Source organism: Eptatretus burgeri, chromosome 1 (genome assembly GCF_056783735.1).
Source record: "Eptatretus burgeri isolate ZD-2024b chromosome 1, Ebu_testis_v1, whole genome shotgun sequence".
NCBI classification, from domain to species: Eukaryota; Metazoa; Chordata; class Myxini; order Myxiniformes; family Myxinidae; genus Eptatretus; species Eptatretus burgeri.
In genome coordinates this window covers 152,049,012-152,067,594 of record NC_140961.1, presented here as the reverse complement: position 1 = coordinate 152,067,594, position 18,583 = coordinate 152,049,012, and the positions used below count along the sequence as shown (strand labels likewise).

Genomic DNA, 18,583 nt, shown 5'->3' with positions numbered 1-18,583 from the left:
GCACCGTTCTATCCCGGGAACGAGTTGCTATTTTCAACATATATCGGTTTTTTTCGGACTATTTCCCCATTTTTTTTAAATGCTATAATTACAACTGACACAACATAATTGTTGAGGTTTTCTTGAGGGATGTGTTTAGTTAATTTCAGGTTTTGAAGTCCACAGTGAGCACGAATAAGGAATCGCTTTGTAATGAGTTGAAAAGGCAATTACAGTGTAAACACAGAAATGGATGAATCGTTAAACGTCGCTATAGATTACGCATGTTGTTATCGCTTTGATACAGATATATCGGAATGGGCCTTGGTTTTTGCAACGAAAGTACAACAAGTGAGCAATCTCTCTGTTATTCGTTACTCATGGACACACAAAAGTTGTACTCGTTCAGCCAGCAAACCATCACCTCGTTGCCCTCTCCAAAGGAAGCCTATTTGCCCTCTCCTCTTTCGACCACCTCTTCTTCCGACTGCGAAATCATCGCCGGAGCTTGGCCGGTCGCGTTCTACCTTCTACGTCTTTAACACGGACAGTCGTCGCCAGCTCGCTTTACCTTCCCAATGCTATCCTTGACTGCTCTCCAGTCCATCGGTATCCTTTTATACTTCAGCCCCGTTTGTGACCTCTGCTATCATTCAAACTTGAGTTGGAATATATTTTCAACTCTCAAATCGATAAAAGCGTCGCTTCTGCCGAATCGTTTCCCGGCTCGAGTTGAAATCCTGGATGTCTCATCACTCCAAAGCAGGTACAGAAAGTTGGAACGTTTTCAGGGTGCCGGCGATAACTCAACCACTCTTTGTGAAGTACTACGTGTGCTCTTTAACGTTCACCGCAACGAACACCAGTGGAAAGAACACCCGGCCTAATGTCCATCTTAAGGATGGCATACACACACACACACACACACACACACACACACACACACACACACACACACACACACACACACACACACACACACACACACACACACACACACACACACACTGATGAATCACCCCCATCTGCGAAACACCGGGATCACAGTTTCTACCCGAGTCGGGATTCAAACCCACAAAAGAGAGGTCAGACTTCATTGTGCATACCTCTCGGAGTCTCGGCTATCCAGTCCGCCTTGATGAAATAGGCCTGGAGCAAGACCTAGGGGAAAAAGGTCTTTCTCAACCCACACCAACAAATTTTTTACAATCCTAGCAAGTTTAGTCACCATATCCGATTGACTCGAGATTGTGACTGAAGTGATAAATGTACAGTGGACAAATATACATATGTGGACTTTACATTGTTCTCCTGAGAGCGCACACACACACCACTTCACTGATTCATGACACTCAATCAGTGCAAATCTAAATGTGTCCAACATGGCATAATTATGAAGTATAGTCCTCAGCTTCATCATCCTCTAACATGTTTGTTCACCAGCCATCTGGATGAAGACACCAGAACAGATGTTAGATGGAATGACAACTCCCATTTCTTCTGTTTTAACCAGAATCTCCTTTGCCAGTCCGGTGTCAATAGCCTCTATCTCATCGTAGGACGAACAGTGGCCGATTTGGTTAAGCAATGTTATCAGTTCCTTTGAACCAGTTATGTGACGAACTGCCATGGCGAGACCGGTGTGCTTCGGAGTCTTAACTCATACATGCGAAGAGCAATGAAGTAGATCTTGCGTCACCATGATGACCTTCCTCTCGTCTGATTGATTCTTGCATTCTGCCGGAAAGTTCCCAGCATTGTCACCATCATCAGCCGAAATTACCCAGCGTAAGAACCAGTATACATTGTGTGGTATAAGTGATTTCGCTGTGATGAGACTCAGATCATCCGTGTTCAAAAGCTTGACAGGAATACCATTGCACTCAGCAATATCCCCTGTGATCAGCATCGCAATACGATACAGAAGTTTAGTGCGTTCTGTCTGATGCAAAACTTGTTCATCAGCAGAAGAATCTTCGTCTTCATGGGGCTCAAATGTTTTTTTTTGAAGGCTGCATTCAGAACATCTTGCAGTGATATTGAGCTTGTACACAACAGTTCTGATTGCTCTCTATTTCGGGGCTGGTGGAGTAACACCTCGTCGCCAAAATGCCTCATCAATCTGAGCTTAAAATGCTGCTTTGTGTATTTGATGGCCTATTCGTGGTCAACACCGTGTGTTACTAGAAGACGTTGATATTTTTCGAGAAGATTGCGCATATCGTATGCCTTGCCATGCTTCAAATCTGTTTTAAGGCCATCAATTAAGTCCCGGAAAGTGCTGGTGTATTGATCTTCATTTTCGCTGGCCATAAAAGTACGATGTTTGATTTACTGGTGTACTTTGAAAAGCATACTTTGTGATATTTTGCTTCAGCTGCCACAAGGTCACCGTTTACTCCACGGATTATATGCAACATATTGTCGCGGAAATAGCCCTTAGTGTGTTACTAAATATAGGATTAGCCCAGATCCCCCATTAAATGCATGTTTAGCCAGGTTATTCGGTAATTGGGTGTTACATGTGTGCCGGGAGGTGTCACAGGCTGTTATTTGTTTGTGCAGTGGTGGTGTACCAAGAGGTTCTTCTTCTTCTTCGTTACTCTCTCCGGACAATAGTCCCCGCCCAGCGCTCTGAGAGGGGGGAATGGCCTAGAGAAGGAAGTGAAACTGAAGGGAGGAGCCAGTGGGTTTTGAGGCGAGCGAGTGCCGGAAAGGCAGTGGTGGATCTGCTAGGAGAGAAACTGAACCTGAGCGCCGAGTCAGCAGAACGATCCGCTCGATTTGGATATAAAAACCAAAATGGTTACAGACTGGCAGAATTCGCTCGGTCTCTGACAAAACCAGTCTGTAACCGGGGTCCATTTTCCCGACTGGTAAAGTCCAGGGGTACGTTGGTATCACGATTAGAGGCGCGTGACCCGAGGCCTGTGCCGAACCAGCCGGCGTTATAACCCAGAGACGTCGGTGGTTGAGTGACGCCGAATATGTAACATTTGGCTGTCGACAGAAGGGTGCGAAAACCCAAACTGGTTACGGACAGAGATTGACATCACTCGTCCGAATCACCCGCCACCGCTGAATCCTTAACAATATCTTCATCGCCTAAAGCTTCAGCAGAATCCTTGATAGATTGACACACTTCAAATGTGCTAGCATTCAACATTTCTGTCACTTTTTTGTGGGACCTATTCTTACAGAACATGCACTTTGATCCATCTACAAGACTCGACTGTGATCTGGACCGTCTCCCTAGCTGGTCTGCGTCCATCGTATCCGATCTCGAAACTTCAGATGGCGACAGAGATGGTCCTCTTCTCTTCACAGTAATATCGAGATTGTGTTTGCTAGTGCAGGACTTGCAGCAATTTGAATGCCAGAATACATCCATGGTCTGTATTCTCTGTAAATCTGGAAGCAGTCGATCATAACGCTCATCTTGCCTGCACTGCAGTGCAGAAACGAGCCTCGCTGTGGAAGTGCTCTGTCACTTTCGAAGAACATCCTGTGAATGTTCTTGACAGAGTACAAATTTGTCATCGTTTGTTCTCTTTCTCCTTTTTCGTGCTGGCAAATCAGGAAGCACGCGAGCACTGCTGGTATCGTCATCCATGTCTCCATCAAATCGACAAAATCATACGAGGTTTAATCCCTCACAGACTGCAGTCTGTAGCCCTGAAGACAAATTAGTAACAGGTCAAGATACTTCAAGATGAACGTCCAGGTACTTTTAGAACTGTTCAACTACCTGAAACGAAAATAAATGTTATTATAACAATCAGCAGAAAGTCATTACTCTTCAAAATGGTACATGCGCAAAACATAGATGATTTAGGATTCGTTCTTTGCCAACGCGGTCTAGCTACGTAAATTTAACAGGCAAACTGTCTCAAGATCACAAATAATACATTTTGCAGAGAGAACGGCACAAAAATTATGCATTCAACAGACATTCAGCAAAACAGAGAAATACAAAACCACAAACACACTTTTTCGATTTGCCAGGTGAATTCTACGACATGTTTGTTGCGTTATGGGATTCAACATATGAATTTCGACTAATACTTCACTGACAGTAATTTAAATGTAGCACCAATCTCTTATCTTTATATCCATGCATTGTATAATAATTGGAATGAACCAGTTCAAAAGATACAATCGACTAAAGCAATTCACCATGGATCACATTCTCCCATTGATGGGAAAAAAAACTTTATTTGACCCCCACCATACAAAATGGCCTATAGAAAAAATGCTATACCACAATTTGAAGTGATCCCACCATAAAACTGCTCAGGAGAGGTTGCCCTAACATGATATGCATTCAGACCTTGCGTGTGGTGTGGGTTGAGCAAGACCTTATTTTAAGGCCTATATGGGAAATAGCTCCTTGACTAAAATGGCAATAGAACAAAAACGAAAAGGTGGAGGTGGAGTTGAGGAAACACAATAACCTAGAAATTAAGGTGTGTGTGTGTGTGCGTGTGCGTGTGCGTGTGCGTGTGCGTGTGCGTGTTCGGGGAGGGATAATGTGGGTAGAAAAGATCATGCATACGAATGAGTAATGACCTGAGGTTGTGGTGAACAGCGAGAAGCCATGGAGGGAAGAATGTGATTGAACAGACAGAGGAATAAATAAGTGAGATGACTGAAAGACATAGCTCTTTTTACCATCTATCTTCTTTTGAGCCTCTTCTCATTTGGATTCCCCCCCCCCCCCCGCATGAGAGTGTGACGCACGTGATCTGTAAATGGACAAAAGTGAGACACCTCCAATTCTTTTTTTTTTTTTTTTCCAGGAAAATAATCAAACATTACACATTAAGGCAAACTATTTCAGGTACCAATTCGAAATTTACCTCTTTTGATGCATGAATGGCATTTTATGCTGAAGCAATTCACATGTAAACAGCGACGGTGGCATTTCCATCAATACAATATCACTCATTCCATGCACGGGTACAATAGGCCATGTACTCACCTTGGAGGTTTCCATTTGTTAACTTTCTAACCCGTCATTCTGATGCATGGCATGGCAGGATGTTGCTCCATTGAGGACAACACATTCGGAGAGGATGTTAAGCTGTCTGTCCCATATACAAGCATTCGTAAAGGGATGTTAAAGAGTCCACAACTGCTGTCTTTCTAAACGAGTATGTCGCTGTGTGCCACAATGTGAATAAATTCCTCCCTTTTCCACAATAAAAAAAGCAGACATGGCTGACTATTTTGAAAAAGAGCTGGTGTCAACACTATGTTCACGATCAGTACGACATCTTGAGGAATCACGGAACACTTGGAAACAAGAAAAGTGGCCACACCCAACTCACATAACATGGTCATAGATGATGATGATGATGATTATCATTATTATTATAATGATGATGATGAAGTATTTCAGGTTCGGTGGGCATTGCCACATTTAGCAGTTAACCTTACTTTTTCTCGAAGTGCTGTAAAAACCTTGTTTCAAAATGTTCCTGACCTTGTTTCACACCATGCTGCTCTATTCATTCATTGTTCTGCATCCTTGTTTCATCCAAACAATGCAGATCACATCAGGTGGATTACGCCATTCACACTCCGACACGTAACTTTAATACATGTGCGGTAAATAGCTTGGGTGCAGAGCAACATGAAGAATATTAATCAATTGCAAACACAACCCGTCACTTCACTGACGGGGGTAATAAGAGGGGGGGGGAGAGGGAGACAGAGAGAGGGGAGGCAGAGAGGGGAGACGAGGGAGGGATGGGAGGTGGGGAGAGCGACGCCTCACCAAACGTTGCTATCAACTGCTGGAGGACAGACACAGACAGAGAGAGAGGAGAGAGAGAGAGAGAGAGAGAGAGAGAGAGAGAGAGAGAGAGAGAGAGAGAGAGAGAGAGAGAGAGAGAGAGAGAGAGAGAGAGAGAGAGAGAGAGAGAGAGAGAGAGAGAGAGAGAGAGAGAGAGAGAGAGAGAGAGAGAGAGAGAGAGAGAGAGAGAGAGAGAGAGAGAGAGAGAGAGAGAGAGAGAGAGAGAGAGAGAGAGAGAGAGAGAGAGAGAGAGAGAGAGAGAGAGAGAGAGAGAGAGAGAGAGAGAGAGAGAGAGAGAGAGAGAGAGAGAGAGAGAGAGAGAGAGAGAGAGAGAGAGAGAGAGAGAGAGAGAGAGAGAGAGAGAGAGAGAGAGGAGAGAGAGAGAGAGAGAGAGAGAGAGAGAGAGAGGGAGAGAGAGAGAGAGAGAGGAGAGAGAGAGAGAGAGAGAGAGAGAGAGAGAGAGAGAGAGAGAGAGAGAGAGGAGAGAGAGAGAGGAGAGAGAGAGAGAGGAGAGAGAGAGGAGAGAGAGAGGAGAGAGAGAGGAGAGAGAGAGGAGAGAGAGACCTGAAAAATTGTGAAACCCAGATCCAGATTCAGATCTTCACAAAAATCGAATCAATTAGTCCTTATGACATACCCAACATGTCCACCAAGTATCATCAAAATCCATCCTCAACATTTTGATATATCATGCAATATAATTTTTCACCCCATCTCTCAATGGCGAGGAAACAGTTAAAATTAAATAATTCTTTTATCCAGATCTCGACTCGAATAATCACCAAAATTGAAACAATTCTTCCAAGTGGCACTTCCAACCATGTCCACCAAGTTTGGTGTGAATCCACCATAACCTTGAGATATTGTGTTATATATCGTTTTTGGCCCAATGTCTCAAAAGTGAAAAATCACTTTTAAAAATTTCAGATCCGGATCTTCACCAAAATTTCATGTTGCCGTCCTTTGCAAGCAATCGTTTTGAAATTTTTTTGTTTGTGGAGGTGACTGGCAGACTGTGGCAATAAATTTTGCGACAAGACAGACAGACAAGTGCCACAGACCAACAATATTTGGCAAAAATATGTTTTTATCAAAAAACAAACAGACAGAAAGGGGTTAAAACATAACCTACTTCACCTTAGGTGTTGGAGCGAAAAACCACAAACGTACAGTCACATCAACCGAGTGGTGTCTCGCCTCCTGAAAATGTTGTGCAATTTCATTTCTTTAACATTTTGTGCGATTTGTATTCATTATCTAGCCAACATTTCGAAATTCATGCATAAAAACAAAAACAACCTGCATTGACCTCATATTCGGAGTTCCTGTTTGGAGTTCTTTCATGTTGATTTGAGCTGTGAAAAGCATTCTCTGGCATTGTGTTCTCTTTGGATTGTTATATTTTGAATGGAATTTTGTTAATTTTTCACTTGAATTTGGTATTTAAATAATTACATTGAAAAGGTAAACCATTGTGGTGCTCCTTTTTGTGTACTTGATCCGTGCAGAACTCCGTAAGGAACTTGGAACATGCTGCGTTTACCCTCACCCGGTGAATTAACAAACTTACTTAGCAGGAAACCAACAGGCCAGGTCAGGTATGGGAGCATGCCCCAGAGCAGCGCGACGCTGTGTCAACTTTCTGCCGGTACTCCAGGGGCCTCCATCTGGCCATCCCCCAGGCAGATGCCTGGCCCATCCCCATCTCCTTGAGATGCTGATGAACCTGCTGCAACCACGAAGCACGCCGTCAGCCCATTGGCCTCCACCACTCAAGAGGCAACCTCGCTGAGAGAATGTGGTGAGCAGGACCAGTCTCAGGAAAACGAGCCACATGTCCATACAGCCGCAGCTAATGCTTACGGATTAGGCAGGTAACAAATCACAGGTGAGTCTTTCTCAGCAACCGCTCATTGGAAACAAAGTCCGACCAGTAATAGCCAAGGATTCTCTGAAGAGACATGGTACCAAAGGAATTAAGTCTCCATCTCAGATCTCTGGTCAGAGTCCAAGTCTCACATCTGTAGAGCAAGACTGGAAGCATGAAGGAACTGAACCATCAACGGCATAGCCGCGCTCCTAAAGGGGCTGTCACACCTTGACATTTTAGCCAGCGTATGGCAAAATCTCAAAATGCATGTAAAACGCTGGCGTATGCTGAACTATTGATTTTTTTAAGTTTTGGGTGTATAATAACGTGTTGGACGTATGCATAACATATAAATAATGTACACAGAACATTTCAATCACATATAGAAAACTTATACCAACGAATGCTGAGCGTGTTGTCAGTGTTCACAACCTCTGCCCAACGATAGTCTAACTTATGCATAGCACGCGGCAGCGTATCGCCGACGATCACGTGGCGTAGGCTATTCATAGGCTGCGGCTCGACGATTCAAATCATAACCGCACTTGACATCAAAGTGTGAAGCCGCTGTCACACTTTGACGTTTTAGCCAGCATATGCCGACGTATGAAAAATTTGCCGAACCAAGCTGGCACACCTCAAATACGTTATGGGTAAGTTTTGTATACGTTAAGAGCACGCTTGCATACGTCGTAGTACGCTGGCATAAGCCGTCAGACACCGAGTACGTCGATAAATTTTCAGCATGTTGAAAATTTATCGACGCACTCGGCGTATGACACACATTCCGCATATGCTGGCCAAAAGTTGTAGGCACATTATGCGATCGTTGACACACGTTACTTGTACGTTACTCATGAGTCGAAACACGTCGAGGTAATGGTTAGCGTCAGTGTTCCAGACTCCCTGTTTTTTTTTTTCTTTTCTTCAGTATGACGGTGATGTTGACACTTCGATTTCTAGTGCGGTTATGATTTAAATCGTTGAGCGGCAGCCTATTAATTATATTGTATTATAACCGCACTAGAAATCGAAGTGCCAACATCACCGTCACACCGAAGAAAAAAAAATAAAAAATAAAAACCAGGGAGTCTGGAACACTGACACTAACCATTACCTTGACGTGTTTCGACTTGTGAGTAACTCACAAGTAACGTGTGGTCGACGTGTGTCAACGATCGCGGAACGTGCCTACAATGTTACTCATAGGTTAGAAATAAGTTTTGAGTAAGCTAAACATTACCTCGACGTATTTTGACATGAGTAACTTACAAGTTACGTGTGTCGACGTGTGTCAATGATCTCGTAACGTGCCTACAACTTATGGCCAGCATTATGCGGAACGTGTGAGTCGGACGCTGGCATACGTCGAAAAATTTCAAGCATGGAAAATTTGTCAAACAGCTCGACGTACTATGACGAATGCCAGCGTACTACGACGAAAGCCAGCGTACTACGACGTATGCCAGCATGCTCGTAACGTATACAAACTTACCCATAACGTATTCGACGTGTGCCAGCGTTTTAGCCAAATTTTTCATACGTCAGGCATATGCTGGCTAAATCGTCAAGATGTGACAGGGCCTTAACCAATGATGCAACCACAAGCCAAAAAGGCAGCACAAGTTGGGAACTTAGAGTCCACCTGTGGCCAATTAAATTGATTGGACATGATTTAGAAAGAAACACACCTTTCTATATTAGGTCCCACAGTTGACAGTGCATGTCAGAGGAGAAACACGACCATGAAGTCCAAGGAACTTTTCATATAACTCCAAAATAGAATTGCGAGGAGGAATAGATCTGCGAAGGGTGTAAAACAATTTCTAGAGTGTTGAAAGTTCCCAAGAGCACAGTGAGCTCCATCATTAGGAAACGGAAAGAATATCGAACTACTCAGACTCTTCCTAGAGCTGGCCGTCCTACAAAATTGAGCAACCGGACAAGAAGAACCTTGGTCAGGGAGGTGATCAAGAACCCATTGACCACTATGACAGAACTACAGATTTCCTTGGCTTGGATGGGAGACCTGCCAGAAGAACAACAATGTCTGGCCACTCTCCCACAAAGCCTAGATTTGTGAAGTGCAGCAGATGGAAGCAACTCCTGAGAATAAGGCACATGACAGCACACCTGTAGTTTTATAAAAGGCATGTGGAAGACTGAGAGCATGAGACAAAATATTCTGTGGTCTGATGAGATAAAAATTGAACACTTTGGTCTAAATGAAAAGCACTACTCCTGGTGAAAACTGAGCACAGCTCATCACCCATCTAACACCATCCCTACCCTGAAGCATGGTGGTAGCAGCATCATGCCATGTGGATGATTTTCAGCAGCAGGGACTGTGAGAGTTGTAACGATAGAGGGACAATAAATGGAACCTATTATAGGCAAATCATTGGTCTTTTGCACTCTAAAGCAGGTTCTCCTCAAAGACTGAGGTGAAGACTTGCGTTCCAACAGGACAATGACCCCATGCACAGAGCCAAATCTACACTGGAATGGCTTCAGAACAAGAATGTGAAAGTACTTCAGTGGCCCAGACTTGAATCCCATTGAGAATCTGTGGAAAGACTTGAATAATGTTCCATAACAAATGATGCTCCCTCTCGAACTTGACAAATCTTGAGCTAATCTGCAAGGAAGAATGGGAGAAAATCCCCAAATACAGATGTGCAAAAGTGATGCAGACATACCCAAGAAGACTTGAGGCTGCAATCACTGCCAAAGGGACTTCGACAAAGTATTTGAAAACTTATTGACGCAACACATTTCAGCTTTTCAATTTTAATTAATTTGTAAAAATTTCTAAAAACACGTTTTAACTTTCTCGTTATGAGATATTTTGTGTAGATTGGTGAGCGAAAATTTAAATTTAATCCATTCTAAATTCAGGCTGTAACAATAAAATGTGACAAAAGTCGAGAGGTGTGAATACTTTCTGAATGCGCGGTATTTCGATTGAAACGTTGTTTTCCATGAACGCATCTATGAAGTCAACAGGGAAGTGCCTGTATATAATAATAGGTGTGTGTGTGTGCATTCATGTGTTCATAAAGCATAACATAACATTATTTTTGTTAACTCCCCCTCCGCCCCTCACCTTCAACCTTTTTCTTCCCTGTCTCTCTCTCCCTTTGCTCCACCCACACCCTCTCATAATAAAGTGGAGCGCTCTCCTCCCCTCCCCTCTCCTTTCCTTTCTCTCGCTCACGTTCCTTCCTCACTATCCCCCCCCCTCCCATATTATTCCACCGACAGTATTCCACTTACCCAGTATTCCCGTCAGCAAAGCGACCGGTGGTATTTGCCAGTGGAAATACATAAAGAAATAAAGAAGCAACTCTACAACGTGCCAGATAATGCTTGACGTTCTGTCATTATGTAGTACGATTATCACCTGTGGTGAAAGAAGAAGCTCTGTACACTTCTGATTGTTTTCCATGCCAAAAAGTAAAGTTTACAGGGAGGGGTGTTCCTCGTCATAGTGCCACCCTAGACCCACCCCAACTCCCAGCAACCATAATTGCAGAACTTATCTCCAAAGCAAAAAACAAACAAAAAAAGAAAAAGAAAAACACGGTCTCAGTCGTCTCACACTTGATGCGTTGCAACAGAGCTGATTAGGACTATTTATAGTTTCCTAAGACTTTGCCCTTTCACATTTTCACACAATTATTAATTAGTCTTCTCCACATTCTCATAATAAAGGTGTGTTGACAATTTGATTCCAAAGGTTGAAATGGTGAAACAGTTCAGGCATGGAAACACACACAAACACACACACTTCAGGGGGACAGGCTGAAACTGCACAAATTAGGGCAAACTGGCAGTGGCATCTGAAAAACTGGTTTGTTTTATTTCAGTGGAAAAAAACCCCCCACAAAATGCTGTAAAAATAATTGGAAAATATCTTGCCTTGAGAAATCACTCACAAGAAGAGTATTTCAGGTATCAATACAGTTTTCAGAACAATCGACTGAAGGATGAAACATTGAACATTTGTAAAACTGACCACCTTACATCCCAGAAAATACAAAAATGAGAATGGCACTCGGAAGAGCGCATACCTCCTCCAGGCTGAACAGTTTAAGCGTTGTGTCCCAATAATAGGCCGGATCTGAATCAGGACCTTAACCAAAATCATCTAATCAGCTTGTTCTTGTCTCCTACCCAAATCGTCCACCAACTTTTGTCCGAATCCATCCATAACTTTTTGAGACAACCTGCTCAAATACAAACAAACCCAATGACAATAATAATAATAATAATAATAATAATAATAATAATAATAATAATAAAGAGAGAGGTAAAAACATAACCTCCATCCACCTTCAGTGGCGGAGGTAACAATTACGTCAAAATTTATTTATTTATAGAAAGTTTTATGAGGCACACAGCATATTCACAAAATATCAACGAGATAAGTCAATTGAAAAATTGGACAATTAATTGGAGGAAAAGAGGGGGGGACGGGGGGAGGGGAGGTATACAACAAAAATCTTGAATGTTGCTAAAAATGGCAATTTCCTTGGAATGCAAAATGCGTTGCCATTCCGTTAAAAAGATGGACAGAATCCTGTGTGGAGTGAGAATTAGTAACGGGAGAGGCCAGTGATGATTGCTCCAGCCAGGGTGACCACACAAGCAAAGAAAAGAAGCAAAAGGTTTTTTCGACCCTGTGGGTGAAAAAAAATGCCACAAGTGAGATCTTGCATGTCACATCACAACCTCACGAAGAAGGCAACATCATTTCGGTCACTAATTACCTTAGAGGTTCTCAGAACAGTTCAGATGTTGGTTAAAGGTGGGTATGGGAATAAGTTTGAACAGGTTCAGTGAACAAGCTGGACACAATGATCTGAGAGGTCCCTACAATGGCAATCATCACTCCGTCCATCTGTTGCGAGGCAACAATCTGTGCACTGTCTATCCGAAGAACGTCAAGCATTGTTTGAGAGCATTAAATATTCCACAGTTTCCATCGTGAAGAGTAGGTGAGTTATCCCCGGCACCCAGAACAAATTACAAATTCTTACCCCGAATCACCTCGACTCAAACGTTTGGCCTGGCCAGCTGGTTAGTGAAAGACTCAGGCCAAAAATATGACCTACCGACGCAAGTTGAGAGTATTTGGAAACTTTAAAGGTGTAGTAGTAGAAGTGATAGTTGTACTCTGTCAAGATGTCTGTTCAAAAAAGCTGGTAAATTTTCCATATATATCGTGCCTTGGGAAAGTATTCACACCCCCTTGACTTTTGTCACATTTTGCTGTTACAACCTGAATTTAAAATGGATAAATTTAAATATTTTTTGTTCAGCGATTTGCACAAAATACCCCAAAATGACAAAATTAAAACTTGTTTTTCGAAATTATTACAAATTAATTAAAAATGAAATACAGAAATATCTAATTTACACGAGTATCCATGCCACTGAGTCAATACTTTGTCGAAGCATCTTTGGCAGCGATTGCAGCTTCAAATCTTCTTAGATATGTCTGAATCATCTTTGCACATCTGGATTTCGGGATTTTCACAAAATGTGAAAAAGTCAAGGTGTATGAATACTTTCTGAAGGCACTACACTTTCTACGTGTGTACATAACCAAGTATATTGTGCATGAAAGGTCGATGTGTCCATTTCAAGTTGACATGTGGTTTGCGGTTCCTGGAATTGGCAACTTTTTGAAATCTCTTCTGAGTAACCTACTTTCAAAGCTCGGTAAACAGTTTTTGTTTGCTGTCCACTTTGTGTTCATTGCCATGTCTGTTTTTTTTTTGTTTTTTTTTTACCCTCGCCAGAGGAGAGCGTATTGCATTTGGGTCCATTTAGCTGTCTGCACAGAACATACGTCTATTACTTACATAATATTGAAATGTGACAAATCTGATAATGGACCATCAGGAACATGAGTACATCTATTATTACACACTAATTATGTATTAGAAGGTATCAATTACATATAAATATGTATTATTAATTACGCAACACACCAGCACACAAAACAAACCCTGGTGAAAATCTGCAATTTCCGATTCCTCTTTCTAGTTTAGTGTGCGTGTGCGTGTGCGTGTGCGCCTCGACTGAACCGTTTTCGAGCTTGAAACCAACCACAGCTTGTGAACACTCCATGTCCTCCTCCCTCTTCCCTTTCATTCATTCTTAACCTCCCCTCACACATTCTTCCTCCAAGTGTCCCTCTACCCAACTGTTGGTGCGTTTCCCTCCTTTCTACAGTGTTACATTCTGCTCCATGTTCTCGCTCTTGCACGAGCTTTGTATCCCCCCCAAAAATAAAAAAATAAAAAAAATAATTAAAAAAAAAAAAACTTTCTCAACAAAATAAAAAAGAAAATTGCACAGTGAAGATTTATTTTGAGACAGCTATTTGCATCAGCATCAAGAAGACATATCAAACACACCCATGTACACAGGGATATTTTTGGGGTCATATAAAAAAAAAAACAAGCAAAAAAAATTGTTTTTTATGCGAAAGAATATTAAAACAAGCTCATGATCTGAACAATAATCCGAAAATAATTGGAACAGCTAATAAAGTGAAAAGAGTCACAAGTCAGAGGCTTTCAAAAAGGCACAAAAATGTTTAAAATAAATAAGGCTAATTAAGAGTATGAGAAACACCAACTCCCGAAGGGGGAGTAATACCCTGACCTACATAAAGGGGTCAATAAAGCACTTGTACTATGCCGCATGTAAAGTGCAAAATTGTAAGTCATCTCCACAGCAGACTTGTAATACCCTCTCCCACCACCACCACCACCAGGTGGCGCTACACAATACACATTCACGTCGAGAATTTGTGTCATCATCTCCCCTTTCTTGAACTCCCATGACAATGAATATTTCTTAATGCCTCAAACCTTCCTGGGCACATCCCAAGTACAACCACAAAATTTCAACACATTCAGTCTGACGGTTTAGGAGTGCATACAAGTCAAACAAACGTACAAACACACAAACACACAAGCCAAATTATATATGATATGAATTTTATTTAATAACATGTCAAATAGAAAAAAAAAAGTCAGGTTCTGTAAATATAATTGACGGTTCCCTAATGCATGGCACATTCAAAATTGAAATTTGGGAACAAATTTCGATTCACACATCCCAATATAGAAATATGGCAAAACAAACCACAAACAAAACATTATGCAGCAAGGCAAACAAAAGGCGACATTGATCTTTGGCTATTAATAGAACCATGCTGTGGTCTTCGGCACGAGATATATGTGGTGGTGCTTTTCAATTGTCCATTATTAGAGCGATGCTATGTGAATTTACAACACATTAAAATCCTGTTCTTACCTTAATTTCTTTGAAGACAAAAACTCCCCAGATTGCTGCCACCAAACCTGGTCCCTAAAGATAAATATACAGAGACAGACACTGTAAAGCTACATTTAAATGTGTGGAGGAGAGCACAATCAGACAGTTTACACTCTGTGCAAGTGATTGCAAAATGATCAATTTCCAAGTTCAAATGTCCATGATGAGAAATGAACAATGGCAACAAATAGCTGTTGTAATATTGTGACGGCTCTGCGAAACAGTCATTACTTGAGGCAAAGGCACGCAACATCTAGCGGTTCCCGAGACAGTTATTTCGTTTTGACTTGTTTCAGATAGTCCGCCCCTTTTGTGTAATCGGTTTAATGGGTAAATATACTTTTTTAGGGATTCGGTAGGTTTTTCCCCATTCTTTCCGATTTTATTCACTGCACGAGTCTCTCTCACACAACCAAGCACAAGCAGCATGCAGCTAATTTACATATGCGTGACAAAACCTGGCTCGAATTGTGCGCCTGAATCAAACTACCACAGTACTTTACCTTCCACCACTCTTCCTACAAACGCTACAATGATCACTCAACATTAAGACACGTTTATCATCACTCCACATGATTAGAGTATCATACAAGCTCGCTATACACATTCTAAATTGCTCTCCAACCATAACCCCTCAACCATAGCACGAACCACCACACCACCTCAACCACACTCACCTGCCATGCCACCTCTACCAAAATCACAACAGCAGTGGGAGCAATGTCGCAATGCGTCGAGCCTTGATTCACAGCGGCAGGCACCTCAGACGTCAATAGCACCAAGCGGAAATGTGCGCTAATCGTCCATTAACACCTTGTGACTAGCCCTGATGCTCCGCTTGCTTGTAATGCCAATTAGGCTTCCAGCGCACGTTCACACTCGGAACGCGCACCCAACAATGCCAGCTCCAAGCAAAGTACAGAGCCCTGCTGTGTGGGTTGTCTGGGAGATAATGCTGGCATGTTCGAGACTGTGAACTCGCGTGGGTGGTGCCGGCACTGGAGGAATCAGGTGTGCACGTCACAAATGTCAGTCACCCTGCTTCTCCTGATAAGCGACTCTGCTGGGAAGCACAAAAGCTCTGCCCCTGATGAGCAGCTATTTAAACAGTGCATTCCAGATGCGTGAGAGAGGATCCTTGACCTTGTCAGCGGAACACAGCAAAAGACTGGTCTTAGCTGGAGGTACGGAGCTCGAGTGATGGGATGAAGCTTATGGGATGAAGTGTTGGGTGAGCGAGCGATTCAGGCGCCGTGTAAGGTGTGTTCATAAAGGCCAGGCCAATGAACACCTCGTGCATTAAGTAAATTTATCACCACACATTCTCTTTCTTTCCATTTCGTCGACTGTGGACGCAAAAGGAACTCTGCGAAGGCAAGTCCTGAAGAACCATTCTTTTCAATGCAACGTCACTGACGCACATCTCTTTCAAGATTCCTCCTCACAGTTCACCCGCACCCAACTCGCTCCTCTACAATATGCACCTTAGATACCAACTAGTATTCCTCCATTTTTTTTTGTGTCCCCTCCTCCTCCGCCCATGCCTCCCCCCCACTCCCCCCTCACCCTAAAACCACATGGTCGAAGATGCAGACTCTGTCATCCGATTATTGTACCTGATCCAAATGTCTTTCTCTGTAACAAGATCCTCTGAAAGATATTCTAATGTGGGCAATTCTAGCTAAATTCACACAATCTCAAGAGTGAAGCCTTCATGATTAATTTTTTTGAACTGTCAACCTTTTTATTTTTTGTTCCATTGGTACAAAGCCCGTTTAAACATGTTACTATTCACAGTTCTGGTTGACAATGGTTTAAGCTTTGGCAACATGTTACACAAAAAGGACATGCACATTTTTATACGTATTTTTTGTCTCCTCATACAGGACATTCCTTGCTGGAAGCATTGTATATCATACATGTGATGGTTACTAAAGTACGAACGGGAAAGACAATTCATGCAAACTCATTGATGATTGCGGCCAAATATAAAAACGTTGCGGTAACTTACATTACCGTTCCTCACTCGGAAAAAAATTAAGTCCGGCCCATTTTTTTTCACCGTTTCAATGATATAAAGATTTAACTTATATTATCAGATGCATGTGCATTACCAGCTTTAGTTTGGACACTTTTCATTGGTCATTTCATGCCTAAAGTTAATGTGTATTCATGTTAATGTGAACTAATATGCAGACTAAAAGTTTCTAGCCTCTGGCATTGTAATGCATACAGACCCAGTCGTTACTTTGTAGCCCATTCAGATGCGAGCCAAATTTCCTCATTTCTATCAATTTAAATTTGAAAACTTTATCTGGAAATTCAAAATGGCCACGATCATTGGCTACGACTGGTTTGTCCAGTTTCTTGATCATATTTTGTCTCTTATAGAAAAATATCATCATGTGGATTGGGCCAGTTCCAATATTGCTCCCAGCTGGTTCCATCACTGAGGCATGGGACTCATTTTGATGCCATAAAGCCACCAATTCACTTGGGAATAACACACCATCAGATGGCATATTTATCAGTCTCCAAGTATGATTTGAGAGTTTTCTTCCTTTTGATTGGCTTGTTCTTTGTTTGCAATCCATAGAGTGTCATCCTTTGTCAGAGAGAATAGATGTCACTTTCCCATCAATAATTTTCAGAAGTGGTGTTTGGCAATTCCTTTTATTGCCACAGACTCATTGAAAACAGCTTCCAGATGAAAGGCCTCGTTCAGCTTTTGAATGTCTGATGGGGACAACTCTGTGACAGTCATTTTTCATACCAGAAGTGGCTGCCACAAATGTTCTTACGTGCTTCCATCTGATCTTCCGTGCTCTTACAAGATGCTAAACGTAGCACTTACTTGACAGATCCTCCGATGCTGTCCAATTTCCCTTTCCAATGGAAGGTTCAGAAATAATTCCATTCAACTTTCACTGCACGTTTCTTCTAAAGAACTGAAAGTGCTGCTGCAATGGGATGCTGGGCCATCCGACCACACAGACAAGCCTGATATCTTCTAGAAGGGCCTCGAGTATCTTAACCAGGTATGTGATAATTGTATCCTTAGAGTGGATCAGGCTGTCTGATGCAATCACACTTGAGTGAAGGGATCTGGTGTTTCTTCTCAAGACTTTAGGCGGTGCCTAAAAAAGGAAACTAGTCAAATTATTGGTGAGTCCCTTTGCATTTGTGTTGTTGTAGTCTTCTTCATAACAAGTTTTTATTGGGTTTTTTTTCTCCTTTCAATGATCAACTTATTTTTTAATTATTTTTTGGTATACCTTGCAAAGGCTCGTATGAGAGCGAACACACAATGCACAACAAGGGGAGCATGAGACAAGAGGGGTGGGGGAGAGAAGGACAAAACAGTGGGGAACAGAGACATTAGGAGATCTGTGGAAGGGAGAGGGATCGGGTGGGGAACATGGGGTATACAAGATGGACATTACAGGGACTTTTAGGAAGGAAAGCAGGGAATTTAAAGGAGGTGGGTTTGGGGTGGATTAACGGGGGGGGGTAGAAAAGATTGAGGATTTGGATGGGGCATGATAAAAGGTGATGGTGAACAGCTGTTTTGAAGGCCTGCA

At 42.3% G+C, this 18,583-nt stretch overlaps 1 protein-coding gene across 7 annotated transcripts in view; it reads right to left on the bottom strand.

Annotated features, from left to right (window-relative positions):
• Positions 1-11,489: 11,489 nt before the first annotated feature.
• TMEM144 (transmembrane protein 144) overlaps positions 11,490-18,583 on the bottom strand; it is an 84,336-nt gene continuing 77,242 nt past the window's right edge. For 6 of the 7 annotated variants that reach the window (XM_085847332.1, XM_085847316.1, XM_085847324.1 and 3 more), the window contains 2 exons: positions 14,982-15,035; positions 11,490-12,328 (listed from right to left, as the gene is read on the bottom strand). In XM_085847332.1, the coding sequence (XP_085703458.1) occupies positions 12,245-12,328; positions 14,982-15,035 (138 nt within the window). In that variant the 3' untranslated portion in view covers positions 11,490-12,244. The remainder of the gene's footprint in view (positions 12,329-14,981; positions 15,036-18,583) is intronic. The other variant, XM_085847346.1, reaches the window with a different exon arrangement.